General features: G+C 39.6%; 5 protein-coding genes and 1 long non-coding RNA gene across 6 annotated transcripts; 2 read left to right on the forward strand and 4 right to left on the reverse strand.

The window, feature by feature from the left end:
• Positions 1–668: 668 nt before the first annotated feature.
• On the reverse strand, positions 669–2,049 carry LOC113150006 (growth-regulated alpha protein-like). The gene is made up of 4 exons (XM_026342372.1): positions 1,948–2,049; positions 1,214–1,340; positions 1,035–1,112; positions 669–941 (listed from the first exon to the last, which is right to left on the reverse strand). Exons 1-4 carry the CDS (start codon positions 2,000–2,002, stop codon positions 869–871), a joined length of 333 nt encoding a protein of 110 aa, XP_026198157.1. The 5' UTR covers positions 2,003–2,049; the 3' UTR covers positions 669–868.
• A 2,056-nt stretch (positions 2,050–4,105) lies between these two features.
• On the reverse strand, positions 4,106–5,494 carry LOC113150004 (growth-regulated alpha protein-like). The gene is made up of 4 exons (XM_026342370.1): positions 5,393–5,494; positions 4,659–4,785; positions 4,480–4,557; positions 4,106–4,386 (listed from the first exon to the last, which is right to left on the reverse strand). The coding sequence occupies exons 1-4, from the start codon at positions 5,445–5,447 to the stop codon at positions 4,314–4,316; spliced, it is 333 nt and encodes a 110-aa protein (XP_026198155.1). The 5' UTR covers positions 5,448–5,494; the 3' UTR covers positions 4,106–4,313.
• A 2,051-nt stretch (positions 5,495–7,545) lies between these two features.
• Positions 7,546–8,924, reverse strand: LOC113150005 (growth-regulated alpha protein-like). Its single transcript, XM_026342371.1, has 4 exons — positions 8,823–8,924; positions 8,097–8,223; positions 7,918–7,995; positions 7,546–7,824 (listed from the first exon to the last, which is right to left on the reverse strand). The coding sequence occupies exons 1-4, from the start codon at positions 8,875–8,877 to the stop codon at positions 7,752–7,754; spliced, it is 333 nt and encodes a 110-aa protein (XP_026198156.1). The 5' UTR covers positions 8,878–8,924; the 3' UTR covers positions 7,546–7,751.
• Positions 8,925–13,707: 4,783 nt separating this feature from the next.
• paxx (PAXX non-homologous end joining factor) lies at positions 13,708–15,754 on the forward strand. The gene is made up of 7 exons (XM_026343720.1): positions 13,708–13,833; positions 14,319–14,379; positions 14,478–14,527; positions 14,693–14,871; positions 14,980–15,030; positions 15,237–15,330; positions 15,416–15,754. Exons 1-7 carry the CDS (start codon positions 13,733–13,735, stop codon positions 15,462–15,464), a joined length of 585 nt encoding a protein of 194 aa, XP_026199505.1. The 5' UTR covers positions 13,708–13,732; the 3' UTR covers positions 15,465–15,754.
• LOC113150956 lies at positions 15,550–16,623 on the reverse strand. Its single transcript, XR_003297689.1, has 2 exons — positions 16,483–16,623; positions 15,550–16,246 (listed from the first exon to the last, which is right to left on the reverse strand). It is a non-coding gene; the product is annotated as an uncharacterized LOC113150956 (long non-coding RNA).
• dph7 (diphthamide biosynthesis 7) lies at positions 15,899–23,459 on the forward strand. The gene is made up of 10 exons (XM_026343719.1): positions 15,899–16,220; positions 16,523–16,695; positions 17,794–17,927; positions 17,998–18,085; positions 19,259–19,353; positions 19,460–19,617; positions 19,713–19,785; positions 21,046–21,111; positions 21,226–21,398; positions 22,556–23,459. Exons 2-10 carry the CDS (start codon positions 16,564–16,566, stop codon positions 22,942–22,944), a joined length of 1,308 nt encoding a protein of 435 aa, XP_026199504.1. The 5' UTR covers positions 15,899–16,220; positions 16,523–16,563; the 3' UTR covers positions 22,945–23,459.
• Positions 23,460–23,472: the final 13 nt, after the last annotated feature.

The raw sequence follows: 23,472 nt of genomic DNA on the forward strand, positions 1-23,472 counted from the left end.
TTCTAACTTAGCACTAATGGTACCCACTTCCTAATTTAGCTTATGAGGTAATCTCCTCCTCCCTCCCTCCCACTCTAACAACTAACTAACCACCATTGCTGAATGAAGACACCAACCAAACGCTGCAGTGCAGTTGCTTTTTTGTGTTCACTCTCTCTTTCTGTCTTCTCTGTTCCCATTACATGTTGACCTGATTCCAACCTGGACTTTGATGCACTGTTGTTGATTTCTGTTCCTGACTGATTTTATTTCAACATATGAGGTTATACTGGTATATTTGTCATAAAACATGACCTGTATTGATGGTTGACAGTGATGATGATAAACAGCAATTTTATTTTCTATTATCTTTTTTTAATGTTGTTGTTTTACAGGATATAAATAGAAATGTTTTATTACCCCTAGTTAATTAACAGGAACATGCTGGCACATATTGTAAAAATACAGTAAGACCAGTTTTCCTACTGTCATATACTGTTATCTTACAAGCAGTCTTCTATTGGTAAAATAAATTACAGTATATGAACTGTAAGACTGTAAAATACTGGTGTCCCTGCTGCCAGTATTTTACTGTTATTTTACTATTCAATTTTTGTAGTTTGGGAGCCAAGTGTCAAAACATGTTTAGTTGGGTCGACAAAAAACAGAAACACAGTAAGTTCCATGAGAAGTGTTTTATTCTTAGTGTTTCAGAACATATATACAAAAACAGTAAAAATAACTTAAACAAATATAGTAAAAATACAAGACTGGCCACTGACAACATTTTGATCAATGACAATTATTATTTAAAAAACAAGACAGTGTTTGAGTTCCTCATCAGCGTCTTCAGTGCAGGGTTCTACAGCTTGGACTTGGTGTGGACTGTTTAAGCTGTTGATCTCCAGGTGTCAGTCTGAGCAGAAGCTGTCGTCGTTGTCTTGGCTCTTTTCTTCATCTGTCTGAATCAGTGTAGAACAAGGTTAGTGAAAAGATCTGAAACAATCACAGCATGATTTGATATTAGAGAGTGTGAGCAGGGACGCTGATCTTACCTGTGTTTGTTTTTTAGGATGAGTTTCCCGAGCGGCGACTGAGGGTCCACACATTTCTCCTTGTTTGCTATTGTGACACTGGGACAAATGAAAGAGACAGAGACGTGTTAGAGAGAAGCTGAGAAGTGCAGGACAACGTCCTGTCAGTACATGTGGTTGAGTTCAGCTCGTTTACTCACATGATCTCTGTGTTTGGACAGAAGACACTTGGTTCATATATGACTGGCTCTGTCTTGATGAGCTTTGGTTTGAAGTTGTCGATGAAGTTGACACACTTGCACCTGCTCGATCTGTTGGCTGGTTGTCCTGGTGGGGGAACAGACACAGTTAAGGCTTTTCACTTGCTCACTGATGACTGTGATACCGAAGCAAACCTCCTAATGTGATCATTCTCAGGTGATGAAATGTTGAAATCACCAGGTGCCACAGAGAAGATTTCATCCCCCACCTCCCGCCTGCAGAATGTTGGTCCTCTCTGAATGGGACTTTAATAAAACCTAATGACTTGCTCCATTTATAATAAGTCATCAGTAAACATTATGTTTAATTAATGCTAATGAATCCTGAATCAGAGGATCTACAGTCCATCACATCTTCCAGGAGATGTGTCAGGCTTGGGGGGATATTTTAGAACTGGCAACCCTAAAGTTGTTCTTCTTACCAATGTATCATTCATCTAATAAACATTAGTGAATAATGTATTAAGCATGAAATCAAACAATTCCAGCTTCTAAACCACTGACAGCAGTTTCCTTATAAGAACAGTCTGAACAGTGTTAAGCTACAAACCAAAGTGTTGCCTGTTTCTGACGTTCACTGACATTGTTTGGAATAATCCACATGTTTAAGTTGCAGTAATGCTGGATACTGAAGTAAAACAGATCACAAACAAATGACAAACTCATCAAGTTACCTTGAGCACAGAAGACGAGCAGGCAGGCGAGAACGACGGTGACCAGTGAATTCATATTTGCAGCTGTAGACTGGTTCTGGTTCAGCACACTGTGTCTTTCTGCAGCCGGGACTCCTGACTCTTTTATACATGAGGGCAGTTGTGCAACATGACACGACACTTTCACTTTCTAATAGTTCCTCAGTCCTTTCCTCTTTATTTCAAAAATCCAATTTCTCTGAAACTGAGAAGTGTGTGTGCAGAGGTTTTGGCTCAGAGGATCATATCAGTCTACAGAATGGAAGTCAGGCTGCAGGAGGAAGTGATTTTCTAATATTGTACACATGAAGAAAAGAGTTCTAAACTCTTAAAGATGGACTTTAATGTCCAAAATACTTACTGTACCATAATCTATGACAAAATATAAGTCATTCCAAAACAGAAAACATTCATCATTTGTTGTTTCAAACACACATATGGTCATACTGCACGTGGCTTCACAACAAGTGGAGTGAATTAAAAAGAAAAATGAAATTACACATATCTTATTTGACTAAATCCTCCATTAATTCTTTATTTTAATTTTCAATCAAATTTTATGTGTATAGCTCTTCTAACAATTGTCATTGTTGCAAAGCAGCTTTAAACAACCAAAGAAACTATGGAAGTTTATATGAGCAGTGAATGTGTATGAATCTTAATCATCAGATTGTACCCGATGAACAAGGCGAGGGCGACAGTGGCAAGGAAAAACTCCCTGAGAAGGCAACAGGAAGAAACCGTGAGAGGAACCAGACTCAACAGGGAACAAATCCTCATATGGGTGATTACATGCTATGTGTTAGGCAGCAGGCAGTCCAGTATAACAGTTAATGTCTTTAAGTTAATATGGAGTCCAGTTAGTTATTGGAGGCTCTAGTAGACTTGTAGGAAATTCCAGTCCTGGAAATTCCAGTCCTGGAAATTCCAGTCCTGGAGTATCGAGTGACTGCTGTAGTGTCAAGAACTCAGAGAAACAGTTGTCGACATCAGCCGAGGCCACATCTTCATGGTAGTGTGGAACCAACCCCAGTCACCACATTTGATTCTTTAAATGGCAAAAGTATTTTAAAATCAATGCGAAATTTCATAGGAAGCCAATGAAATGTAGATAAGATAGGGGTGATGTGCCCGTATCTTCTGGTTCTAGTGAGGACTCTTGCTGCTGCATCCTGAACTAACTGAAGCTTGTTTATGCACCTAGTTGAACAACCAGACAGTAAGGCATTTCAGTAGACCAACCTAGAGGTGATGAAAGACTGGAATCTAGAATCACACCAAGGTCTTTTACTGTTGCACTAGATAGAACAGAAAGGCCATCTAGTGTTACGGTGTAATCTAAAATCTTGCTTCTAGCTACATGTGGTCCTACGACTAGAACGTCTGTCTTATCAGGATTAAGCAGAAGGAAGTTAATTAGCATCCAGTCTCTTATCTCTTTTACAAATTGCTCAACTTTATTAAGCTGTTTCTTTCTCATCTGATTTTGATAAAACATATAACTGTGTCGTCAGCATAACAATGAAAGCTAATACCATGTTTACGGATAATGTTCTGTGTGTTATGTAGATAGAAAAAGCAGTGGGCCTAAAACTGAACCCTGTGGAACACCAAATTCCACTGGAGAGCATGTAGAGTAATTGCCATTTAGATCTACATCTAATGTAGAAGTCAATGATTTTGCAGAAGAGATGAGTGAAATTAGTTCATTCTCTTCAAGTATCTGGAGTGGTCTTATTCCTAGTTAATTTGGCTGCTGTGTTAAATAAAAATCTAGGGTTATCTTTTGTTATTTTCTATAAGAGTCGAGAGATACGCAGATCTAGCTGCACTAAGAGCTTTTTTATAGTTCTTGATGCTCTCCTAGATTTTTATTGCCCCTAGTTAATTAACAGGAACATATTGGCACAAATTGTAAAAATACAGTAAGACCAGTTTTCCTACTGTCATATACTGTTATCTAATCATCATCTATTGTCTTCTATTGGTAAAATAAATTACAGTACATGAACTGTAAGACTGTAAAATACTGGTGTCCCTGCTGCCAGTATTTTACTGTCATATTTTTTACAGTGAGGGAGCCAAGTGATATATCACGTTTAGTTTGTGTTGAGATGAAACAAACCAGAAACACAGTAAGTTTCATGAGAAGTGTTTTATTCTTAGTGTTTCAGAACATATATACAAAAACGCAAAGATAACTTAAACAAATATAGTAAAAATACAAGACTGGCCACTGACAACATTTTGATCAATGACAATTATTATTTAAAAAACAAGACAGTGTTTGAGTTCCTCAACAGCGTCTTCAGTGCAGGGTTCTACAGCTTGGACTTGGTGTGGACTGTTTAAGCTGTTGATCTCCAGGTGTCAGTCTGAGCAGAAGCTGTCGTCGTTGTCTTGGCTCTTTTCTTCATCTGTCTGAATCAGTGTAGAACACGGTTAGTGAAAAGATCTGAAACAATCACAGCATGATTTGATATTAGAGAGTGTGAGCAGGGACGCTGATCTTACCTGTGTTTGTTTTTCAGGATGAGTTTCCCGAGCGGCGACTGAGGGTCCACACATTTCTCCTTGTTTGCTATTGTGACACTGGGACAAATGAAAGAGACAGAGACGTGTTAGAGAGAAGCTGAGAAGTGCAGGACAACGTCCTGTCAGTACATGTGGTTGAGTTCAGCTCGTTTACTCACATGATCTCTGTGTTTGGACAGAAGACACTTGGTTCATATATGACTGGCTCTGTCTTGATGAGCTTTGGTTTGAAGTTGTCGATGAAGTTGACACACTTGCACCTGCTCGATCTGTTGGCTGGTTGTCCTGGTGGGGGAACAGACACAGTTAAGGCTTTTCACTTGCTCACTGATGACTGTGATACTGAAGCAAACTTCCTAATGTGATCATTCTCAGGTGATGAAATGTTGAAATCACCAGGTGCCACAGAGAAGATTTCATCCCCCACCTGCCGCCTGCAGAATGTTAGTCCTCTCTGAATGGGACTTTAATAAAACCTAATGACTTGCTCCATTTATAATAAGTCATCAGTAAACATCATGTTTAATTAATGCTAATGAATCCTGAATCAGAGGATCTACAGTCCATCACATCTTCAAGGAGATGTGTCAGGCTTGGGGGGATATTTTAGAACTGGCAACCCTAAAGTTGTTCTTTTTACCAATGTATCATTCATCTAATAAACATTAGTAAATAATGTATTAAGCATGAAATCAAACAATTCCAGCTTCTAAACCACTGACAGCAGTTTCCTTCTAAGAACAGTCTGACCAGTGTTAAGCTACAAACCAAAGTGTTGCCTGTTTCTGACGTTCACTGACATTGTTTGGAATAATCCACATGTTTAAGTTGCAGTAATGCTGGATACTGAAGTAAAACAGATCACAAACAAATGACAAACTCATCAAGTTACCTTGAGCACAGAAGACGAGCAGGCAGGCGAGAACGACGGTGACCAGTGAATTCATATTTGCAGCTGTAGACTGGTTCTGGTTCAGCACACTGTGTCTTTCTGCAGCCGGGACTCCTGACTCTTTTATACATGAGGGCAGCTGTGCAACATGACACGACACTTTCACTTTCTAATAGTTCCTCAGTCCTTTCCTCTTTCTTTCAAAAATCCAATTTCTCTGAAACTGAGAAGTGTGTGTGCAGAGGGTTTGGCTCAGAGGATCATATCAGTCTACAGAATGGAAGTCAGGCTGCAGGAAGAAGGGATTTTCTAATATTGCACACATGAAGAAAAGAGGTCTAAACTCTTAAAGATGGATTTAATGTCCAAAATACTTATTGTACCATAATCTATGACAAAATACAAGTCATTCCAAAACAGAAAACATTCATCATTTTTTGTTTCAAACACACATATGGTCATACTGCACGTGGCTTCACAACAAGTGGAGTGAATTAAAAAGAAAAATGAAATTACACATATCTTATTTGACTAAATCCTCCATTAATCCTTTATTTTAATTTTCAATCAAATTTTATGTGTATAGCTCTTCTAACAATTGTCATTGTTGCAAAGCAGCTTTAAACAACCAAAGAAACTATGGAAGTTTATATGAGCAGTGAATGTGTATGAATCTTAATCATCAGATTGTCCCCGATGAACAAGGCGAAGGCGACAGTGGCAAGGAAAAACTCCCTGAGAAGGCAACAGGAAGAAACCGTGAGAGGAACCAGACTCAACAGGGAACCCATCCTCATATGGGTGATTACATGCTATGTAGGCAGCAGTCCAGTATAACAGTTAATGTCTTTAAGTTAATATGGAGTCCAGTTAGTTATTGGAGGCTCTAGTAGACTTGTAGGAAATTGCAGTCCTGGAAATTCCAGTCCTGGAAATTCCAGTCCTGGAGTATCGAGTGACTGCTGTAGAGTCAAGAACTCAGAGAAACAGCTGTCGACATCAGCCGAGGCCACATCTTCATGGTAGTGTGGAACCAACCCCAGTCACCACATTTAATTCTTTAAATGGCAAAAGCATTTTAAAATCAATGCGAAATTTCACAGGAAGCCAATGACATGTAGATAAGATAGGGGTGATGTGCCCGTATCTTCTGGTTCTAGTGAGGACTCTTGCTGCTGCATCCTGAACTAACTGAAGCTTGTTTATGCACCTAGTTGAACAACCAGACAGTAAGGCATTTCAGTAGACCAACCTAGAGGTGATGAAAGACTGGAATCTAGAATCACACCAAGGTCTTTTACTGTTGCACTAGATAGAACAGAAAGGCCATCTAGAGTTACGGTGTAATCTAAAATCTTGCTTCTAGCTACATGTGGTCCTATGACTAGAACATCTGTCTTATCAGGATTAAGCAGAAGGAAGTTAATTAGCATCCAGTCTCTTATCTCTTTTACAAATTGCTCAACTTTATTAAGCTGTTTCTTTCTCATCTGATTTTGATAAAACATATAACTGTGTCGTCAGCATAACAATGAAAGCTAATACCATGTTTACGGATAATGTTCTGTGTGTTATGTAGATAGAAAAAGCAGTGGGCCTAAAACTGAACCCTGTGGAACACCAAATTCCACTGGAGAGCATGTAGAGTAATCGCCATTTAGATCTACATCTAATGTAGAAGTTAATGATTTTGCAGAAGAGATGAGTGAAATTAGTTCATTCTCTTCAAGTATCTGGAGTGGTCTTATTCCTAGTTAATTTGGCTGCTGTGTTAAATAAAAATCTAGGGTTATCTTTTGTTATTTTCTATAAGAGTCGAGAGATACGCAGATCTAGCTGCACTAAGAGCTTTTTTATAGTTCTTGATGCTCTCCTAGATTTTTATTGCCCCTAGTTAATTAACAGGAACATATTGGCACAAATTGTAAAAATACAGTAAGACCAGTTTTCCTACTGTCATATACTGTTATCTAATCATCATCTATTGTCTTCTATTGGTAAAATAAATTACAGTACATGAACTGTAAGACTGTAAAATACTGGTGTCCCTGCTGCCAGTATTTTACTGTCATATTTTTTACAGTGAGGGAGCAGAGTGATATATCACGTTTAGTTTGTGTTGAGATGAAACAAACCAGAAACACAGTAAGTTTCATGAGAAGTGTTTTATTCTTAGTGTTTCAGAACATATATACAAAAACAGTAAAGATAACTTAAACAAATATAGTAAAAATACAAGACTGGCCACTGACAACATTTTGATCAATGACAATTATTATTTAAAAAACAAGACAGTGTTTGAGTTCCTCATCAGCGTCTTCAGTGCAGGGTTCTACAGCTTGGACTTGGTGTGGACTGTTTAAGCTGTTGATCTCCAGGTGTCAGTCTGAGCAGAAGCTGTCGTCGTTGTCTTGGCTCTTTTCTTCATCTGTCTGAATCAGTGTAGAACACGGTTAGTGAAAAGATCTGAAACAATCACAGCATGATTTGATATTAGAGAGTGTGAGCAGGGATGCTGATCTTACCTGTGTTTGTTTTTCAGGATGAGTTTCCCGAGCGGCGACTGAGGGTCCACACATTTCTCCTTGTTTGCTATTGTGACACTGGGACAAATGAAAGAGACAAAGACGTGTTAGAGAGAAGCTGAGAAGTGCAGGACAACGTCCTGTCAGTACATGTGGTTGAGTTCAGCTCGTTTACTCACATGATCTCTGTGTTTGGACAGAAGACACTTGGTTCATATATGACTGGCTCTGTCTTGATGAGCTTTGTGTTGAACCTGCCGATGAAGGTGACACACTTGCACCTGCTCGATCTGTTGGCTGGTTGTCCTGGTGGGGGAACAGACACAGTTAAGGCTTTTCACTTGCTCACTGATGACTGTGATACTGAAGCAAACTTCCTAATGTGATCATTCTCAGGTGATGAAATGTTGAAATCACCAGGTGCCACAGAGAAGATTTCATCCCCCACCTGGTGCCTGCAGAATGTTAGTCCTCTCTGAATGGGACTTTAATAAAACCTAATGACTTGCTCCATTTATAATAAGTCATCAGTAAACATCATGTTTAATTAATGCTAATGAATCCTGAATCAGAGGATCTACAGTCCATCACATCTTCCAGGAGATGTGTCAGGCTTGGGGGGATATTTTAGACCCGGCAACCCTAAAGTTGTTCTTCTTACCAATGTATCATTCATCTAATAAACATTAGTAAATAAGCATGAAATCAAACAATTCCAGCTTCTAAACCACTGACAGCAGTTTCCTTCTAAGAACAGTCTGACCAGTGTTAAGCTACAAACCAAAGTGTTGCCTGTTTCTGACGTTCACTGACATTGTTTGGAATAATCCACATGTTTAAGTTGCAGTAATGCTGGATACTGAAGTAAAACAGATCACAAACAAATGACAAACTCATCAAGTTACCTTGAGCACAGAAGACAAGCAGGCAGGCGAGAACGACGGTGACCAGTGAATTCATATTTGCAGCTGTAGACTGGTTCTGGTTCAGCACACTGTGTCTTTCTGCAGCCGGGACTCCTGACTCTTTTATACATGAGGGCTGCTGTGCAACATGACACGACACTTTCACTTTCTAATAGTTCCTCAGTCCTTTCCTCTTTATTTCAAACATCCAATTTCTCTGAAACTGAGAAGTGTGTGTGCAGAGGTTTTGGCTCAGAGGATCATATCAGTCTACAGAATGGAAGTCAGGCTGCAGGAGGAAGTGATTTTCTAATATTGTGCAAATGAAGAAAAGAGGTCTAAACTCTTAAAGATGGATTTAATGTCCAAAATACTTACTGTACCATAATCTATGACAAAATATAAGTCATTCCAAAACAGAAAACATTCATCATTTGTTGTTTCAAACACACATATGGTCATACTGCACGTGGCTTCACAACAAGTGGAGTGAATTAAAAAGAAAAATGAAATTACACATATCTTATTTGACTAAATCCTCCATTAATCGTTTGCTTTAACATTTCAACAGAAACGAAATCCTACTTAACCTGAATAAATGAAAGTAGCTGTTTCTGTTTCACATTTGTTGCCTGGATCTTTCCTCTTTTGTGTTTTTCAGGGAAATTCCCCGAATCAAACACAACTTGCTCAACATCACATCATAAACACGACACAGACACGTGGACTCTGTGACAAACTTTGCAGCCACCATACTTAAAATAACATGTGCTTGGTGATGCTACTATGTAAATAATTTCACAGGGACATGGAATGATCTTCTTTCAGTTTGTGTGATCATTATGAGTTTCCATATGTTTCCTGTCTGCATCTGGACATGAAGCTTATAAGTCCAATAAAAATGGGCAACCTACTCTTTTTTTGTCAAGGTGCATTTTGTTGCTCACCATATTATTAATGAAATATCTGCAAGTTACACAGCCTTGCTTTTTTTTTTCTTGTCTACGTCCAGCATGCAAGACCACTTCCTTTAATAGGAATCACTGACCTTTTCAAAGAAATGTGCATTTGATCACGTGATGTCTGCTTAGACTGGAGTCAAAAATTACAGACCAAACTAAACTTTAAAGACAGTAGTTAAGAATTTACTCTGAACAGCACCCTCATGATGAAGTAGTTCCCAAGTAAAAGACCTCTCCGGTGACCTGCAGCTTAACATTATAGTGTTGTATAGTAGAACTTCTGGAGCCATGTTCTGCTGTGTGTGGTGCTTCTGTGTTGCTGTGTCAGCATGTTTCATATTTATAGGATTACCAAAGAAATGGGATGTGAAAGTGAAACTATCTAGGGAAATAAATATGCATGCTTGATGTTTGTGTTCATGAGTCTGCAGTAGGTCAAACATTGAACAAGCAGGGCGTCTATGGCAGGACACCATGAAGGAAGCTGTTAAAAGGAACATTGCTGCACACCTGAAGTTTGCAAAAGAGCACATAGCAGCATTGGCAAAATGTCTTGTGGATTGATAAAATTAAGATTAAACTATTTGGAAGTGAAACACAGCACTACACCTGGCGTAAAAATGTCACTGCATATTATCATGAAAACATCATCCCAACTGTTTTGTAGTATTGTGGCGAAAACATCTGTAGAAGGTGGGTGATGCTACAGGGTAATGACCCAAAACACACAACAGAATGGCTTCAGAAAAACAAAATCCGTCTTTTGGAGTGGCCGAGTCAGAGCCCAGACCTCAATAACCAAATAGAGAAGTTATGAATGACTTTAAGAGAGCCACACATGAGATGTCCAAACAGTGTAACAGAGCTAAAACAGTTCTGCAGGAAGTATGGACTAAAATACCACCTGAAGAATGTGCAGGTCTAATCCACAGATACATGAAGAGCCTGGTTGGGCCAAGTGGGGGTCAATCAGTTATTAACTCCAAGGGTTCAAATACTTTCTCTACTATTACTATGAGGTTTTTATGGTTGTTCTCAATAAGACATGAAAGAACAGAATTTTTTTTTTTGTTTTATTATTTAGGCACATTATATTTGTTAAAACTCTTAACTTATCAGATCAGATTTTATAATAAATGAATGCAGAAAAATACAAAATTTCAAAAGGTCCACATTTTCTTGCCACTGTAAATTCCCTTTTGCCTGTGGTGACGCAATAGCAGGGGCACTGAGGGCATGAGAGAGTGTTCCTGCTATTGTCTGGGCGTACGTTTACAAGAACAGGCTGAGCATTGGATTTTAGTTCAGACCCACGTCATGTGTGCCATTAATCCACACAGCTTTAGTCAAAGCAGGTCAAGTGACAAGGTCGGCTGGGCTGAGTCTCATGGTAATTTTACTCTGTGCTGCTATGTGTGTTTAGAGAAAAGCCTCAGAATGATGGACTCTGTCTAACAACTGAGGTACTGTTACTACTGGAATACTAACATAATAGCCACAGTCCTCTCACTGTAAAGTCATTTCAATCATCTGTATGTTTGAAATGATGTTTTGTTCAGATTTGTTCTCTGCTGTCTCTGCAGCATTTGGCCCTAGCTCTGGGGGAGCTATATAATTCTGCCCCCTGCTTCTGAAAGGGGCTCCCACAGCTTGTTTTTTGTTCCTGGTGCTCTGCTTGTCAGCATGCATTTCTCACCAAGTGCAGGTCAGGACAGTTGTGATCAGCTAAAATCCCTCCATATACTTCGGCCCATGTCCACTGTTCCAATACAATGGTCGATTAACAATTTACATGAGGTGACAAAGAGGTGGCATGAGGTTTTGGCAGGGAGACCAGGGCCAGGGGTGTGAATGAGTCATGTGTGCCGTGTGTTTGTCCCAGTACCATAGCAGCTACAGCTTTTTATTATTTATTTCATTCAACCCGGGAAATCCACTCGATGTTATGACCTGGCCAGTTCAACATGAAACAAACAGCAAAACTAAAACCAGTCAAAACCAGTCTCAAACTTTTTTTAATTTAGTCCTGCTTCTTCTCCCCATTCTGCTGCCACACACACATAAATACACACTCACACGCACACTCTATCTGCCCTTCCCGTGCTCTCTCTTTGTTTAGTTTCCCTTCTTTGCCACAAGCCACCCGTCTGAGGTGGTGTTACTGTGTTCTGGCTCTCCTGTCCTTTCATAACCTCGTATATTCTGCTCTCACTGTGTTTTTTGCCAGTGTCTGGGAGTGTTGTTCTGTTTGTGTTTTGCTGCTCTCTGTTCTGGTGTTTACATTCAGTTTTTCTTTTTAACCCCCCCTTCTGTGAGGAATGTAATATATGTGTAGTGTGTCATAGCTATAATTAAAGCTACAATAAGATATTACGTGACAAAGTTATTTACAGACCTTCTGTTGTTATTCTGGTCAGATTGTGTGTGTCAAACACATCAGTCACAACCACAGAGCGGTTGAGAACGTGAGGTCTCATTTCAAACCAATATTTGACCAAGTCACAGAAAACCCTGCTGCTTTCCTTTTTCCACTTTCCATAAACCAAGTTGCTGTGAACTAGAAGAACCATGTAGCACAACATCTTGTCATCAGTTACTGCTTCCTCTTTACACAGTCAAACAACTTTTATCCTCATCATGGAGCCACTTGACCCCACACTTGGTTCCTCTAACAGAACCCATCAAAAATAAAACAGGACTTCCCTAATCTTACCACAGTGATGTCAGCTCTACATACTGGCAGCAGATGTTTTTTTTATGATTCTCTTCTATTTTTACTCTTCTTACTACTTAATTATTGCTATTGTTATAACTATTGTCATATTAACTAATCATTTTCCTTTACACCTCTTCTTCTATACTCCCAATCCCCAAGTCCTTTAGGGAGTTAGTAATCAAGTCCAGGATGCAGCCATGGTAGGTAAACCCACAGGAAACCTACAGATCTGATAAACAGCCACTTTTGCTATGTGTCTTTAAACAAGGCGAGACAATCCAAACGCAGGTAGGCTCATACTGGCAGGTATAGGAAAACAAAGTTTCTCCAGCAGCGTCTTTCAAGACAAGTAATCTGCAACAGCTGCAGGACGTGGGCAGCTGGAGCAGAGGGACAGCAGGACATGAACTGGACGGCTGTTGTGGGGATATAGTCTAGCAGCAGTGGCACTTGACACTAATTGCTCAACTCTTTGAATCATCTACTCCACACTTAACAACCACGCTGTCTCTGTTTAATTAGCTAAATCAGCAGTTGAATGGTTTTTGCAGTCTTGTGTTAAAGGGCGACTTCGCTCAAATTTCGGCTTGCTCACTATGGTTCAGGTTTGGATAGTACCAGTATGTGGACGATAAGAATCATAACAACTGAAGCACAGACAGCTACAGTCACAATCATCAGCATCATCCCAGCTGTAATCCAGCTACTGTACAGTGTCACAGCCTATTGACAGTGTTGAGAGGTGGTTAACTCCTTTAACTAACTGTCTCCATCTTGCTGAGTTACAGTGATACTTAAGCTGCGGGTGAAAGGCTTAAAGTGGCTTGACTATTCAAAGCAACCTGATAGTATATGAGTATGTGTAAAATACGGTAGATTTTCAAACTATAGCAGATGAAATTAGAAACTCCTGTTCTCTATACTCATTTTTGTTTCTCATTCTTCCATCAGTTTTATTTTTTATCAACTTTTTCTTACAGTCAACATTTAATCTTTGTGAACTCTTTTTCAGTTTCACAACATTTTCCTTTTGCCAACATTTCCTCTTTATCCACTTTTCTTTGTCATGTTCAAGTTTTTGTTTGTTCCACTACTGGTCCTAACTGCGCCAATAGGTGGCGCCAATGCGCTTACACGCTTGTTTGCAAATCATCAATAAATCCAGAGAAGAAGAAGTTGTGTCCGACTTATTTCTGTTGTGCTTCCGGGGTCTTCAGCACACAGCAGTAAACATGGATTTGAACCAAACGTCATATTATACTGTTTTAGATCAAAAGAGTCGGTCTAAATTTCTTTGCTACACACGAAGAAAAAATGGAGTATTTTGTATTTGGTGAGTGGAAAGCTGAGTTAAAGATACACTTAAAATGCAGATCAACGATTAGCCGGTCTCTATTTAAAATTCGACAGTTTTTATATTCGTGCATGAGGAAACGTACTTTTGTGTTCGTGAATGATTTGTAGCCTCTTATTCCGACATTTACCGATACTCCACAGCAGCATAAAACTGCAAATGGTGTAGAAATGTAGGGGTTTAGTGCTCACTACCAATGATTCACCACAATAATGACTGACAGCGGGAATATAAAAGTGGAAATAAATCTCCATACAAAACATTAAAGAAAACATAATAATGAGCAACGTTTACATGCAATTTGGATCACGAGCCTCATTAACAGAGCCTAATAAATTGAGCCTTAAGTTCAGGGGTGCACAGACTAACAGGCTGGTAATTACTTGGCTTGTGTGTCTCTGTGTGTTTTTATTATATGTATGTCTGTGCGTCCACCCTTTCTGATCATTATGTTTTTGTTGTAGTTTGACAGATGCTGCTGATGTCTGGAGCACAGGAGACGCAGAGGACACATTGAACCAGTCAGTAAGTTTCATCTGCAGCCCGCTCATGATTATCACTCGTGCATCTTTAAAAGTAACTTTTATTATTGCCATTGGGTGTAACTCTGTTTTTTTGTTTAGAGACAGAGCTGTTCCTTGACATCTACAGAAGATTATATTCTAAAGTTCAGGTACAATCACAGTTTCCTTTCTAACTTGTAACACAAATTGTTTCTAAGACAGTAGCATTAAGCTAAGCTGCAAAGGCAGCAGCAGAAGGTTCTTTAGATTACTAGATGTACCTACGAAATCATCTTCAGGTAAGTTAGGCTGATTATTCTCTCTCCTCCTATCAGGTCAGCCTGTGGTAGTGGTAATGTGTCTGTTGTGGTGCAAGACTCCAGTGCAGAGCTCCAGGTAGGCTCCGGTTCAGGTGTCCTGCGTGTTACCCTTACCAGGATAGAAGGGCCACAGGCCACAGAGGAACTGAAAGAGCTGCTGTTTAGGATGGCTGACAGTCTCACTCATCTTGACAGTAAATTGGTCTTGTTACTCTTAGCAGTTGTTTCACATAGAGTGCAGAACTATTTTGTATAAAACTCACTGTGCAATTAATGCTGACTGTGTTTTCTCATTCATTCAGGTAGATCCCCCTCGGTCAGTCCACTGAAAAATCACCAAAGGGGTCCTGCAGGTACATTTTTAAATCTGTATACATACAGGTTGGAGTAGAACAAAGGCTGTGCTGTGTGTATTGTGTATGGAAGACGTTTTATTGCAGGTGTTTACTTGTGTAAGCTGAAAGGAGATGAGGGGTATTCTACGACATCATTGGAATGGCATTTTCAAGTTCAGCTAAGTTGGTTCACCATCTTACAGAGTTTATATTGTCATCTGTAGAGTTTGAGCCCCGGCAGAAGCAGAACTGTGCTCCATCAGTAACTGTGAAGAGACGACTCCCAGGAGCTTCACTTATCAACCCTGGAACTAAAAAGTACAGTGCATCTCATGATCCTCCAACAGTACTTACATCATTGTGTACATTTGATAGTAAACCAACAACCATTGTTGTTTTGCAGAAAGCTGCAAGCGTCTGGTGTGGCCTTTGACGATGTGGATGAAGATTGATCTTTTAGACAACAAAAACACTTTTTGCCTTTCATGTTTTGAGATGACTGGTGTTCATCCCACAAAGAATGTTTTTTTAATCACACACACACACACAACTTTATTTAGTGTATCGCTCATAGCTTCTGTGGCAAAACAGCAATCACAATGACAACTTGAACGGTGATTTTGAATGGTATTTTAATATCTGTCAATGCAATGAGTTTCTTATGATATGGAATTATGCAGTGTTTTTTAAGGTTGAATTTATTGAATGTGAAAATGAAATAAAGAAAGGTGTGTGTAAGAGACGTAATATTGTATGTGTACATTCTAAGTGTAGAAAAAAGGTCATTAAATAAGTACTGTTTTAGTTTTACTGGTAAATACTAGTAAATTTGATATGTTTGATTCTCAAAAAATTTAATTATCAAATGAATAAAATAAATGTTAGTATTTAAAAAAGACTAATTCACGATATTCAAATTGACTTTCCCAAATGTATTTGTGTATTCACACTATAGACTTTAAATACATTATAAATATATTTCTATACAATTTATAATTCGGTCATAATCTCCACTAGAGGGCAGTACGCAACTCCCGAATGATGACGCTAGCAGAAGTGACGCACATCCCGCAGGGGGATCCTGGCCACAGATCTGAGGGCTGTACGTGCTCCACACATACGCTCCAGCTCTACTCGGGTAACTGGGCGCCATCTTTGATCAGCGTATCCAGTTGTGCTTATATCGTCCAGTCGGAGCTGGCTTACATGTGAGTTTTGTTGATGATCGTTTGTTCTGTGGACATTCAGTAACAAAAAAGTTCATGTGAATGCACATTTCTGTCGCCCATTGAATATCTTTTTACTACCTGACACGTACTGTGCACACTCAATGAGACTATAGTAAGTTGGCATTAATTACAGCTTGTTAGCAAGATCCCACACATGTTCAAGCTAGCTAGCAAGTTAGCTATACAATATTGCTAAAGGATTAATGTCCAAACGTTATTCATATTCAGGTATTCAGTTTACCTGTCGCTTTGCTGTTGAAACGTAAATGTGTACTTTTCAGCTGCGGTTCCAGCACAGTAACGTTATGCAGAGCCGGTGTCCATGGCTTGGAAGTCGAGGACCCGCAGCCTACAGGTGTTTGACACGGAGCTGAGTGCTGACTCGGTGGAGTGGTGTCCTGTTCCATGTAGCCACGACGTCCTGGCCTGCGGGACATACCAGCTACAGAAAGGGGTGAGAGAACACACTGTGCCTCTGCATTCACTGTCTGCCCTGTGGACAGCATGTCTCCTTCTGTGCTGCCTGGTTTATTTTGTCTCACAAAAACAAACATCTCCTGAACAAGCGGCCGGTGTTATGCCGAGTTTTGCATGCCTGCCGAGATCGGCATCCCCCACTCTAATCAGGGGGGAGGACGCAGATCTCGGCAACTCCGAGTTGCCAAATATTGCACCCCCTCCCTTATTAACTGTAACACACGTTATAGCCAAACCAAATGCTGTAAATTGTCCATCTTTTAGATTATTTTAAGCTGACATTGAAAATTCACATACGCAAAAGTGTGAGTGGCTAAAATCATAGTAAGTTCACATTCGTTTGCAAATCTTGTTTTTATTAGCAGATGTTTTATTAGATTAAACTTGCCTTGATAATGTTTGACCCAACAATAACATTAATACATTCAACGAACCACAATGAAAACCTTCATTAACCTCAACACTACTAATCTGCTGTAACATTTTTAATAGGACAAAGATCTGTAGTGTACTTTGTCACACTTAAGCTTAAAATAGCTTAAAATAATCTAAAATATGGACAAATGACAGCATTTTGTTATAACGTGTGTTGCAGTTAATAAGGGAGGGGGTGCAATATTTGGCAACTCGGAGTTGCCGAGATCTGCATCCTCCTCCCTGATTAGAGTCGGGGATGCCGATCTCGGCAGGCATCAGCCCCTCTCCCTGGACAAGCTCAGATCTACTGCAGTACAGAGCCAGCGAAATAAGGGCTTACTTCTTTAATTTATCAAGCCACACTGTTAATATATGTCGTAGCTCTGTACTGATCATCATATTAACCCTCTACGCCGGATGTTTCGGAGTTGGTTCTAAATTGCTAACCAGCCCTGTGCCACTTTTTGTGTTTTTCTTGTTAAGTCTGCATCGTCAGTTCATGATTATTATAAAATAATGGTGTGTGTGTACATAATGGTGTGTGTGTACATAATGGTGTGTGTGTACATAATGGTGTGTGTGTACATAATGGTTCGATAGTCACTTGTATTTCTGCTGATGTTGATTCCTAATCGTCACTTATTCATTCCTTCTGAAGGCAGGGGAAGAAGATGCCACCACTAGCCGCACTGGACGCTTGTATCTTTTTGAATTTCGGGATGAAGGATCGATGAGTCCTCCTCTTACTGAACTGCAGCGCATTGACACAGAAGCCATTTTAGATTTAAAATGGTAAGAAGTCAGGTTTGACCACTTTGTCTGTTGTTTTCAGTGTTTCACTCTGTTTTTTGCACGTTCTCAGGTGCCATGTGCCACTTTCAGGAAGAGCAGTGTTGGGAATGGCAGCTGCCACAGGAGCGCTGCAGCTGTACACGCTGTCAGACAATCAGGTGAGTGTGGCATCAGAAGACACACAGTCATAATGTCTTGTTTTTAATTAGGCTCTTAGCTGATGTTTGTGTAAGGTTTAAGGAGTAGTGGTCAACCAATCTGTGTTTTGATGATTGATGCCAGTTCTGATCTTTGGAGAACAGTGAGGCAGGTGGCTGATTTGAAAGGCAAATATGATGATGTTGTTTTTCCTCTTTTTGCTACAGATAAAATACAACAATTTAACAATTATAAATTAGAGAATGCTGCACTTTATTAAACATTAAAAATGTTTTAATATTCCAGAATTTAAAAAGTTTCTGAAACACAGATGACCTACAGTCTCATCTCACCCATTTTCCTGCTGGCTCTGTGTGGAGGAGCTGAGCTTAGTCACAGAAACACAGACACAGACACAGAGAAGAGAGCATGCAGCACAACACCGTAGCTGTATTTTCAGATCCTCTAATCTCAGGTATCCCTTGGGCTCTGGCACCAAGATCACAGCAGTATATGTTTAAGTCTGTAAGTAGCGTAGAGTGGCCTCCATAGATCAGATTCCCACAGTGTGTCCTGATGCCAGCTCTACCCATAAATGACACATACACATGCCCACCCCCACACAAAACATGCTTTGACACACTGTGTATAATAACTGCTGTTGGTTATGGCTGTAGTAAATATTTTTAGCAATTTGTGCTACACTAGGTTTCGTGTGGGATTGTATCAGCTAGTTCACCAGGTATAGTATCGGAGTAGGAACACCACTTGGCTCTTGTCAAAGATAATTTTTTCTGAAACTGAATTCACTGTTGCTTAATATATGTCACCCCATGACAGATGTGATTGTAATGAGATATTCAGTGCAGTTCATTTTACCTGTGAGTGTTTTTTATTTGTTTTTCCCTACACCATACTGTTATCCAATAAGACTTGAATCAGCTGCTCTCTGATCTAATAACACAAGCATCATAAATGACAGGAAAATGATTTATGATTAAAAAGTGTATATTTAACATTTTTATCTTGCTAAACATAAATATGAATATGCTAAAAGTAAATATGTACACATTGTGCATTATTAGATGATATTATAGTCAAGAAGTGGTTAGTTAATTATGATTTAAAATGAAGTGCAGGATGTGTGTGTACTGTTGTGGGTTCCTGCTCTCATGAATTTGTGTGTCCAGTAGGAAGGCAGTCGCAGTCTGCATACTCTGAGCAGCTTGGAGGTGGGAGTAGAGCGGCTGGCTCTATCATTAGATTGGTCCACTGGAAGAATGGACAGGTAAGAGAACCAGAACAAGAGACGCTGTAATTTGCAATATGACATCTGGTGTCAAAATGTTGTACAAATTTCTCTGTGGTCTGTAATCCTCTGTTCCTGTCAGCAGTAGTGACGTACGAGTGGTGTGCAGCGACTCTGCAGGCTGCGTTAGTGTTCTCTCTCTGGCTGAAGGTACTCTGACAGCTCTGTCACAGTGGAAAGCCCATGACTTTGAGGCGTGGATCTCAGCCTTCTCATACTGGGACACACAGCTGGTTTACTCTGGTAAGAATGTGCGGTATGTCACCAAGTTTATCTACTTGTGTGCTCTATCATAAGTAACTGTAACTTTATAAATTGTCTATGTGTTTCCATACCAGGTGGTGATGACTGCAAACTGAAAGGCTGGGATCTCAGAGTCGGCCCCTCCCGTCCTACCTTCACAAGTGAAAAGTTAGTTTTGATGTTGGTGTCATTAGTATTCATGTGGACTGTGCATTTAGGTCATATACAATGCCAAGAAAAATTATGTGAACCTTTTGGAATTTCATGGTTTTCTGCATTAATTTGTTATAAAATGTGATCTGCTCTTGGTCTGACATACTTGGAGTCTTGTTAAGAAAATTTGTTTGTGTGGACTAGGCTTCATTGACAGACAAAAAACACTCTGCACAAGAAGAATGTGGTAATGTGAGCCATGCCTGGCTAAAATGAGCTTTCAGAGGATCTACAATCAATAATTGTTCATTTACATAAAGGCGAAAAGGGTTACAAAGTGATGTCAAAGACTTTAGAAATATAGCAGTCTACAGTTTGGCAAACAATCTACAAATGGAGACACTTTGGGACTGTGGCTACTCTACAAAGAAGTGGGCAATCAGTCAGAATGACCCCAAGAGCACAACAAACACTCATTAATGAGGTAAAGAAACAACCCAGTGTGACAGATTAAATGTGACATCTGTCACTCAGGGTCGAAGAAAGATTTAAAGTTATTATTGGAACTGAATTATCTGTGTTCATGAGTTTACAGTAGGTAAAACATTGAACTAGCAGGGTGTCTATGACAGGACACCAAGAAGGAAGCTGCTGCTTACTAAAAAGAACATTGCTGCACACCTGAAGTTTGTGAAAAAGCACATTGACACCCCACAGCAGTATTGCCAAAATGTTTTGTGGATTGATGAAACTATATCGAACTATTTGGAAAGAACACACAGCACTACATCTGGTGTAAAAAGAGCAAAGCTTATAAACATGAAAACATCATCCCAATTGTAAAGTATAGTGGAGGAAACAACATGATTTAGGCCTGCTTTGCCCCAACAGGGCCTGGCCAGCTTGCATCTATTGGGGGGAAGATGAATTAAAAAAATATGAGTCAGCTGAAACTCTTTAGAAGTTGGGTGATATGACCCCAAAGGAAGTCCACAACAGAAAAACAAATTCCACCTTTTGGAGTGGCCAAGTCAGAGCCCAGAACTCAACCCAATGGAGATGCTATGGAACAACTTGAAGAGACCCATAGCATTAGAGGTGGCCCATTATATTACATTACATTTATATGATATTATATTTGTTAATACTCTGAATTAGATAAAGATTTGATCTGATATTATGACAAAATATTGCAGAAAATCATGAAATTCCAAAAGGTTCACATACCTTTTCTTGCCACTGTATAGTGACCGTTTCTGGTGTGTTCTCTTGAAGGCACTCAATGGGCGTGTGCAGCATTCACAGCAATCCGCATCAGGAACACATTGTGGCTACAGGCAGGTAAATATTCCCGTGAACTCTAGCAGGTGTGATAACTCTAAACGGTAAGCTGCCGTACTGTGTCAGTCATGTGACTGTCTGTAAATCTTGTGTTATTGGCTTGTTATTTGGCAGCTATGACGAGCAGGTTCTGCTATGGGATGGCAGGAATATGCAGCAGCCTCTCAGTGAGAGTGCCATGGGCGGGGGAGTGTGGAGACTCAAGTGGCATCCGACCTATCAGCACCTGCTGCTGGCAGCCTGCATGCATAATGACTTCCACATCCTTAACTGCGGACAGGTCCTGGGTGAGTACAATGGAGAAATAAACAAGGAAACACTTGTTCAGAATTCCTAATTTGAGCTTTGAGTGTCATAGAGAAAGGATAGACGTATCTTTGATGCAATGTTGAAATATTTTCCTTATAGGAAAGGCATTTAATGCATTTCAGTGGATAACCATTACACTCAATTAAAAGTGGGCTCTTCACTGTTGTCTACTGTATTTTGTATAGGAAAGCTGCTTTCTTTCATGTCTGCTGGCTCTACATCAGCATTTCACAGTGCAATGTGAGGTGAAATTCAGCGTAAATACACACAGACTGTGTGTGACGGTTCAAAACATTTATCAGTTCTCACTTTTTAGCAGAGTGGTACACAAGTCATTTTGGTAGCAGCAGCAGGTTGCATCATCTGTTTCTAATTTGCAATTTCCTGGTTTTCTGTATAAATTGGCCATTAAATATCACAAACATAATATTTAGATTAACTTTAAAGTGCCCATTTTATGCACTTTTGGGGTAAAAAAAAACAAACTGGTCCTTAAAGTACCCAAATTGTGACTTTACACTGTCATGCTGACAAGCTGTGAAGATTATAGTGAGCAGCAAATCTACAATAACAGTTACAATAACAATGTTATAATAAGTAACTACTTGTTGCGTGTCTACAAGCACCAGAGTAAAAGTAATGTAAATTTACCAAGATGACCATAAAGTACATGTTGTATATTACGAGCAAAGCATTGTCCTGCTGCATCACCCAGTAATATATTTGTGTTTTTTTAATAAGATTTTTGGAAAATTGTTGTCATACACATTGCATTATAACATTATAACTCATTTAAGAGTTATAAAAAAGAGAGATGGCTTCCATTAAGTTGTCTACATTTATTTTTTTACCATTAGAAGTTTGATTGGTGCTATTTTAATGTCATCTTAATGTGTCTTCTTCTGTAGTAGTTTCTTGGCACGCGACAGGAAAAACACAGCCACCACCTGGCTGTCTAAATCAACCAAATATAAATATATGTTCTCTATATAGAGTATATTATGTTTATACAGTATTTGGTGAAACTGTATTGGTTTTAAGAGAATAGTCAGTTGCTCCAACACAAATAAAAAGATGGTATAAATTAACTGAATTTGTTTTTCTGTAACAGTGTTGTTTTCCTGTCATTGTCCAGGGGGTGGTGGAGGAGTCTGTCCTGTTGCAGCCTCATATATTCTCCACAACTCCCTAGCGTATGGAGCCGACTGGTCCCGACTATCTCTGGAGAAACCTTCTCCCAGCTCCCCTGCTCCTGCAGAACCAAAGGAAAGCATTAGAGAGAGCGGAGGACACTTGAGGATTCAGTATGAGTCGCCCACTGCCAGCTTTGACACTTCCCTGGAGGACGATGCTGGAGGATACATCCCAGAGAGCATTGCAGCGGGCTCCATTCCGCATACTGCATCCCCTGATGCTAACCCTGAAGGTGAAGCCCCATCATTGTCCTGTCTGCTGGCAAGCTGTTCCTTCTACGACCACATGCTTCATGTGTGGCGCTGGGACTGGACTCCTGATGACCCTTAGCAGGAATCACAGCAGTGTTGACCACCATGGTCATCTGAGATGACACCATATCAAATCAAATTATAACATGTACTGAAGTAAAGCAGAATCTACAGCTCAGCTATGACATGGGCAGGATACCATTCACTGTCTTTATCACAAAGACTCGTTAAATATCTTATCAGACAATATGCAATCAGCAAAACCATATATTTTCATAACGACAGTGATTTTTATAAACTTATATTTAAGCAACTTGTTTATAAACCTTACATTGTCAAAGCCACACTTCATTATAGCTTTTTAATATGGCATCAATTGTGACACATGAATTAGTTACCAAAACAGTAACCTGAATGCCCTTCTAGGCTCAGACAGGTCTGTGTCTAAAGAGTGTTACATTATGTCACCCTCTGTGCTGCTCCCCAGATACCCGAGGAGGAGATGGTCACCATATGTTCCATGATTTTGTACACTTTCATTAACAGTTCATATTTGTTACACTTTCCAACCAATAAAGTCAACGGATAAAACAACTTCTAGGTTGAA

This window comes from Anabas testudineus, chromosome 9 (genome assembly GCF_900324465.2).
Source record: "Anabas testudineus chromosome 9, fAnaTes1.2, whole genome shotgun sequence".
Lineage (NCBI taxonomy): Eukaryota > Metazoa > Chordata > Actinopteri > Anabantiformes > Anabantidae > Anabas > Anabas testudineus.

Bases quoted from the DNA above. Each gene is read 5' to 3' on its own strand.
- LOC113150006 (XM_026342372.1), bottom strand. From the start codon at position 2,002: ATGAATTCACTGGTCACCGTCGTTCTCGCCTGCCTGCTCGTCTTCTGT. The intron at 1,341-1,947 runs GTAACTTGATGA...TTCCCCCACCAG, and splicing joins GCTCGTCTTCTGTGCTCAAG to GACAACCAGCCAACAGATCG. The intron at 1,113-1,213 runs GTGAGTAAACGA...CATTTGTCCCAG, and splicing joins TGTCCAAACACAGAGATCAT to TGTCACAATAGCAAACAAGG.
- LOC113150004 (XM_026342370.1), bottom strand. From the start codon at position 5,447: ATGAATTCACTGGTCACCGTCGTTCTCGCCTGCCTGCTCGTCTTCTGT. The intron at 4,786-5,392 runs GTAACTTGATGA...TTCCCCCACCAG, and splicing joins GCTCGTCTTCTGTGCTCAAG to GACAACCAGCCAACAGATCG. The intron at 4,387-4,479 runs GTAAGATCAGCG...ACACTGATTCAG, and splicing joins ATCCTGAAAAACAAACACAG to ACAGATGAAGAAAAGAGCCA.
- paxx (XM_026343720.1), top strand. From the start codon at position 13,733: ATGGATTTGAACCAAACGTCATATTATACTGTTTTAGATCAAAAGAGT. The intron at 14,380-14,477 runs GTAAGTTTCATC...TTTTTTGTTTAG, and splicing joins AGGACACATTGAACCAGTCA to AGACAGAGCTGTTCCTTGAC. The intron at 15,331-15,415 runs GTACAGTGCATC...GTTGTTTTGCAG, and splicing joins ATCAACCCTGGAACTAAAAA to AAAGCTGCAAGCGTCTGGTG.
- LOC113150005 (XM_026342371.1), bottom strand. From the start codon at position 8,877: ATGAATTCACTGGTCACCGTCGTTCTCGCCTGCCTGCTTGTCTTCTGT. The intron at 8,224-8,822 runs GTAACTTGATGA...TTCCCCCACCAG, and splicing joins GCTTGTCTTCTGTGCTCAAG to GACAACCAGCCAACAGATCG. The intron at 7,825-7,917 runs GTAAGATCAGCA...ACACTGATTCAG, and splicing joins ATCCTGAAAAACAAACACAG to ACAGATGAAGAAAAGAGCCA.
- dph7 (XM_026343719.1), top strand. From the start codon at position 16,564: ATGGCTTGGAAGTCGAGGACCCGCAGCCTACAGGTGTTTGACACGGAG. The intron at 16,696-17,793 runs GTGAGAGAACAC...TTCCTTCTGAAG, and splicing joins CATACCAGCTACAGAAAGGG to GCAGGGGAAGAAGATGCCAC. The intron at 19,354-19,459 runs GTAAGAGAACCA...TCCTGTCAGCAG, and splicing joins TCCACTGGAAGAATGGACAG to TAGTGACGTACGAGTGGTGT.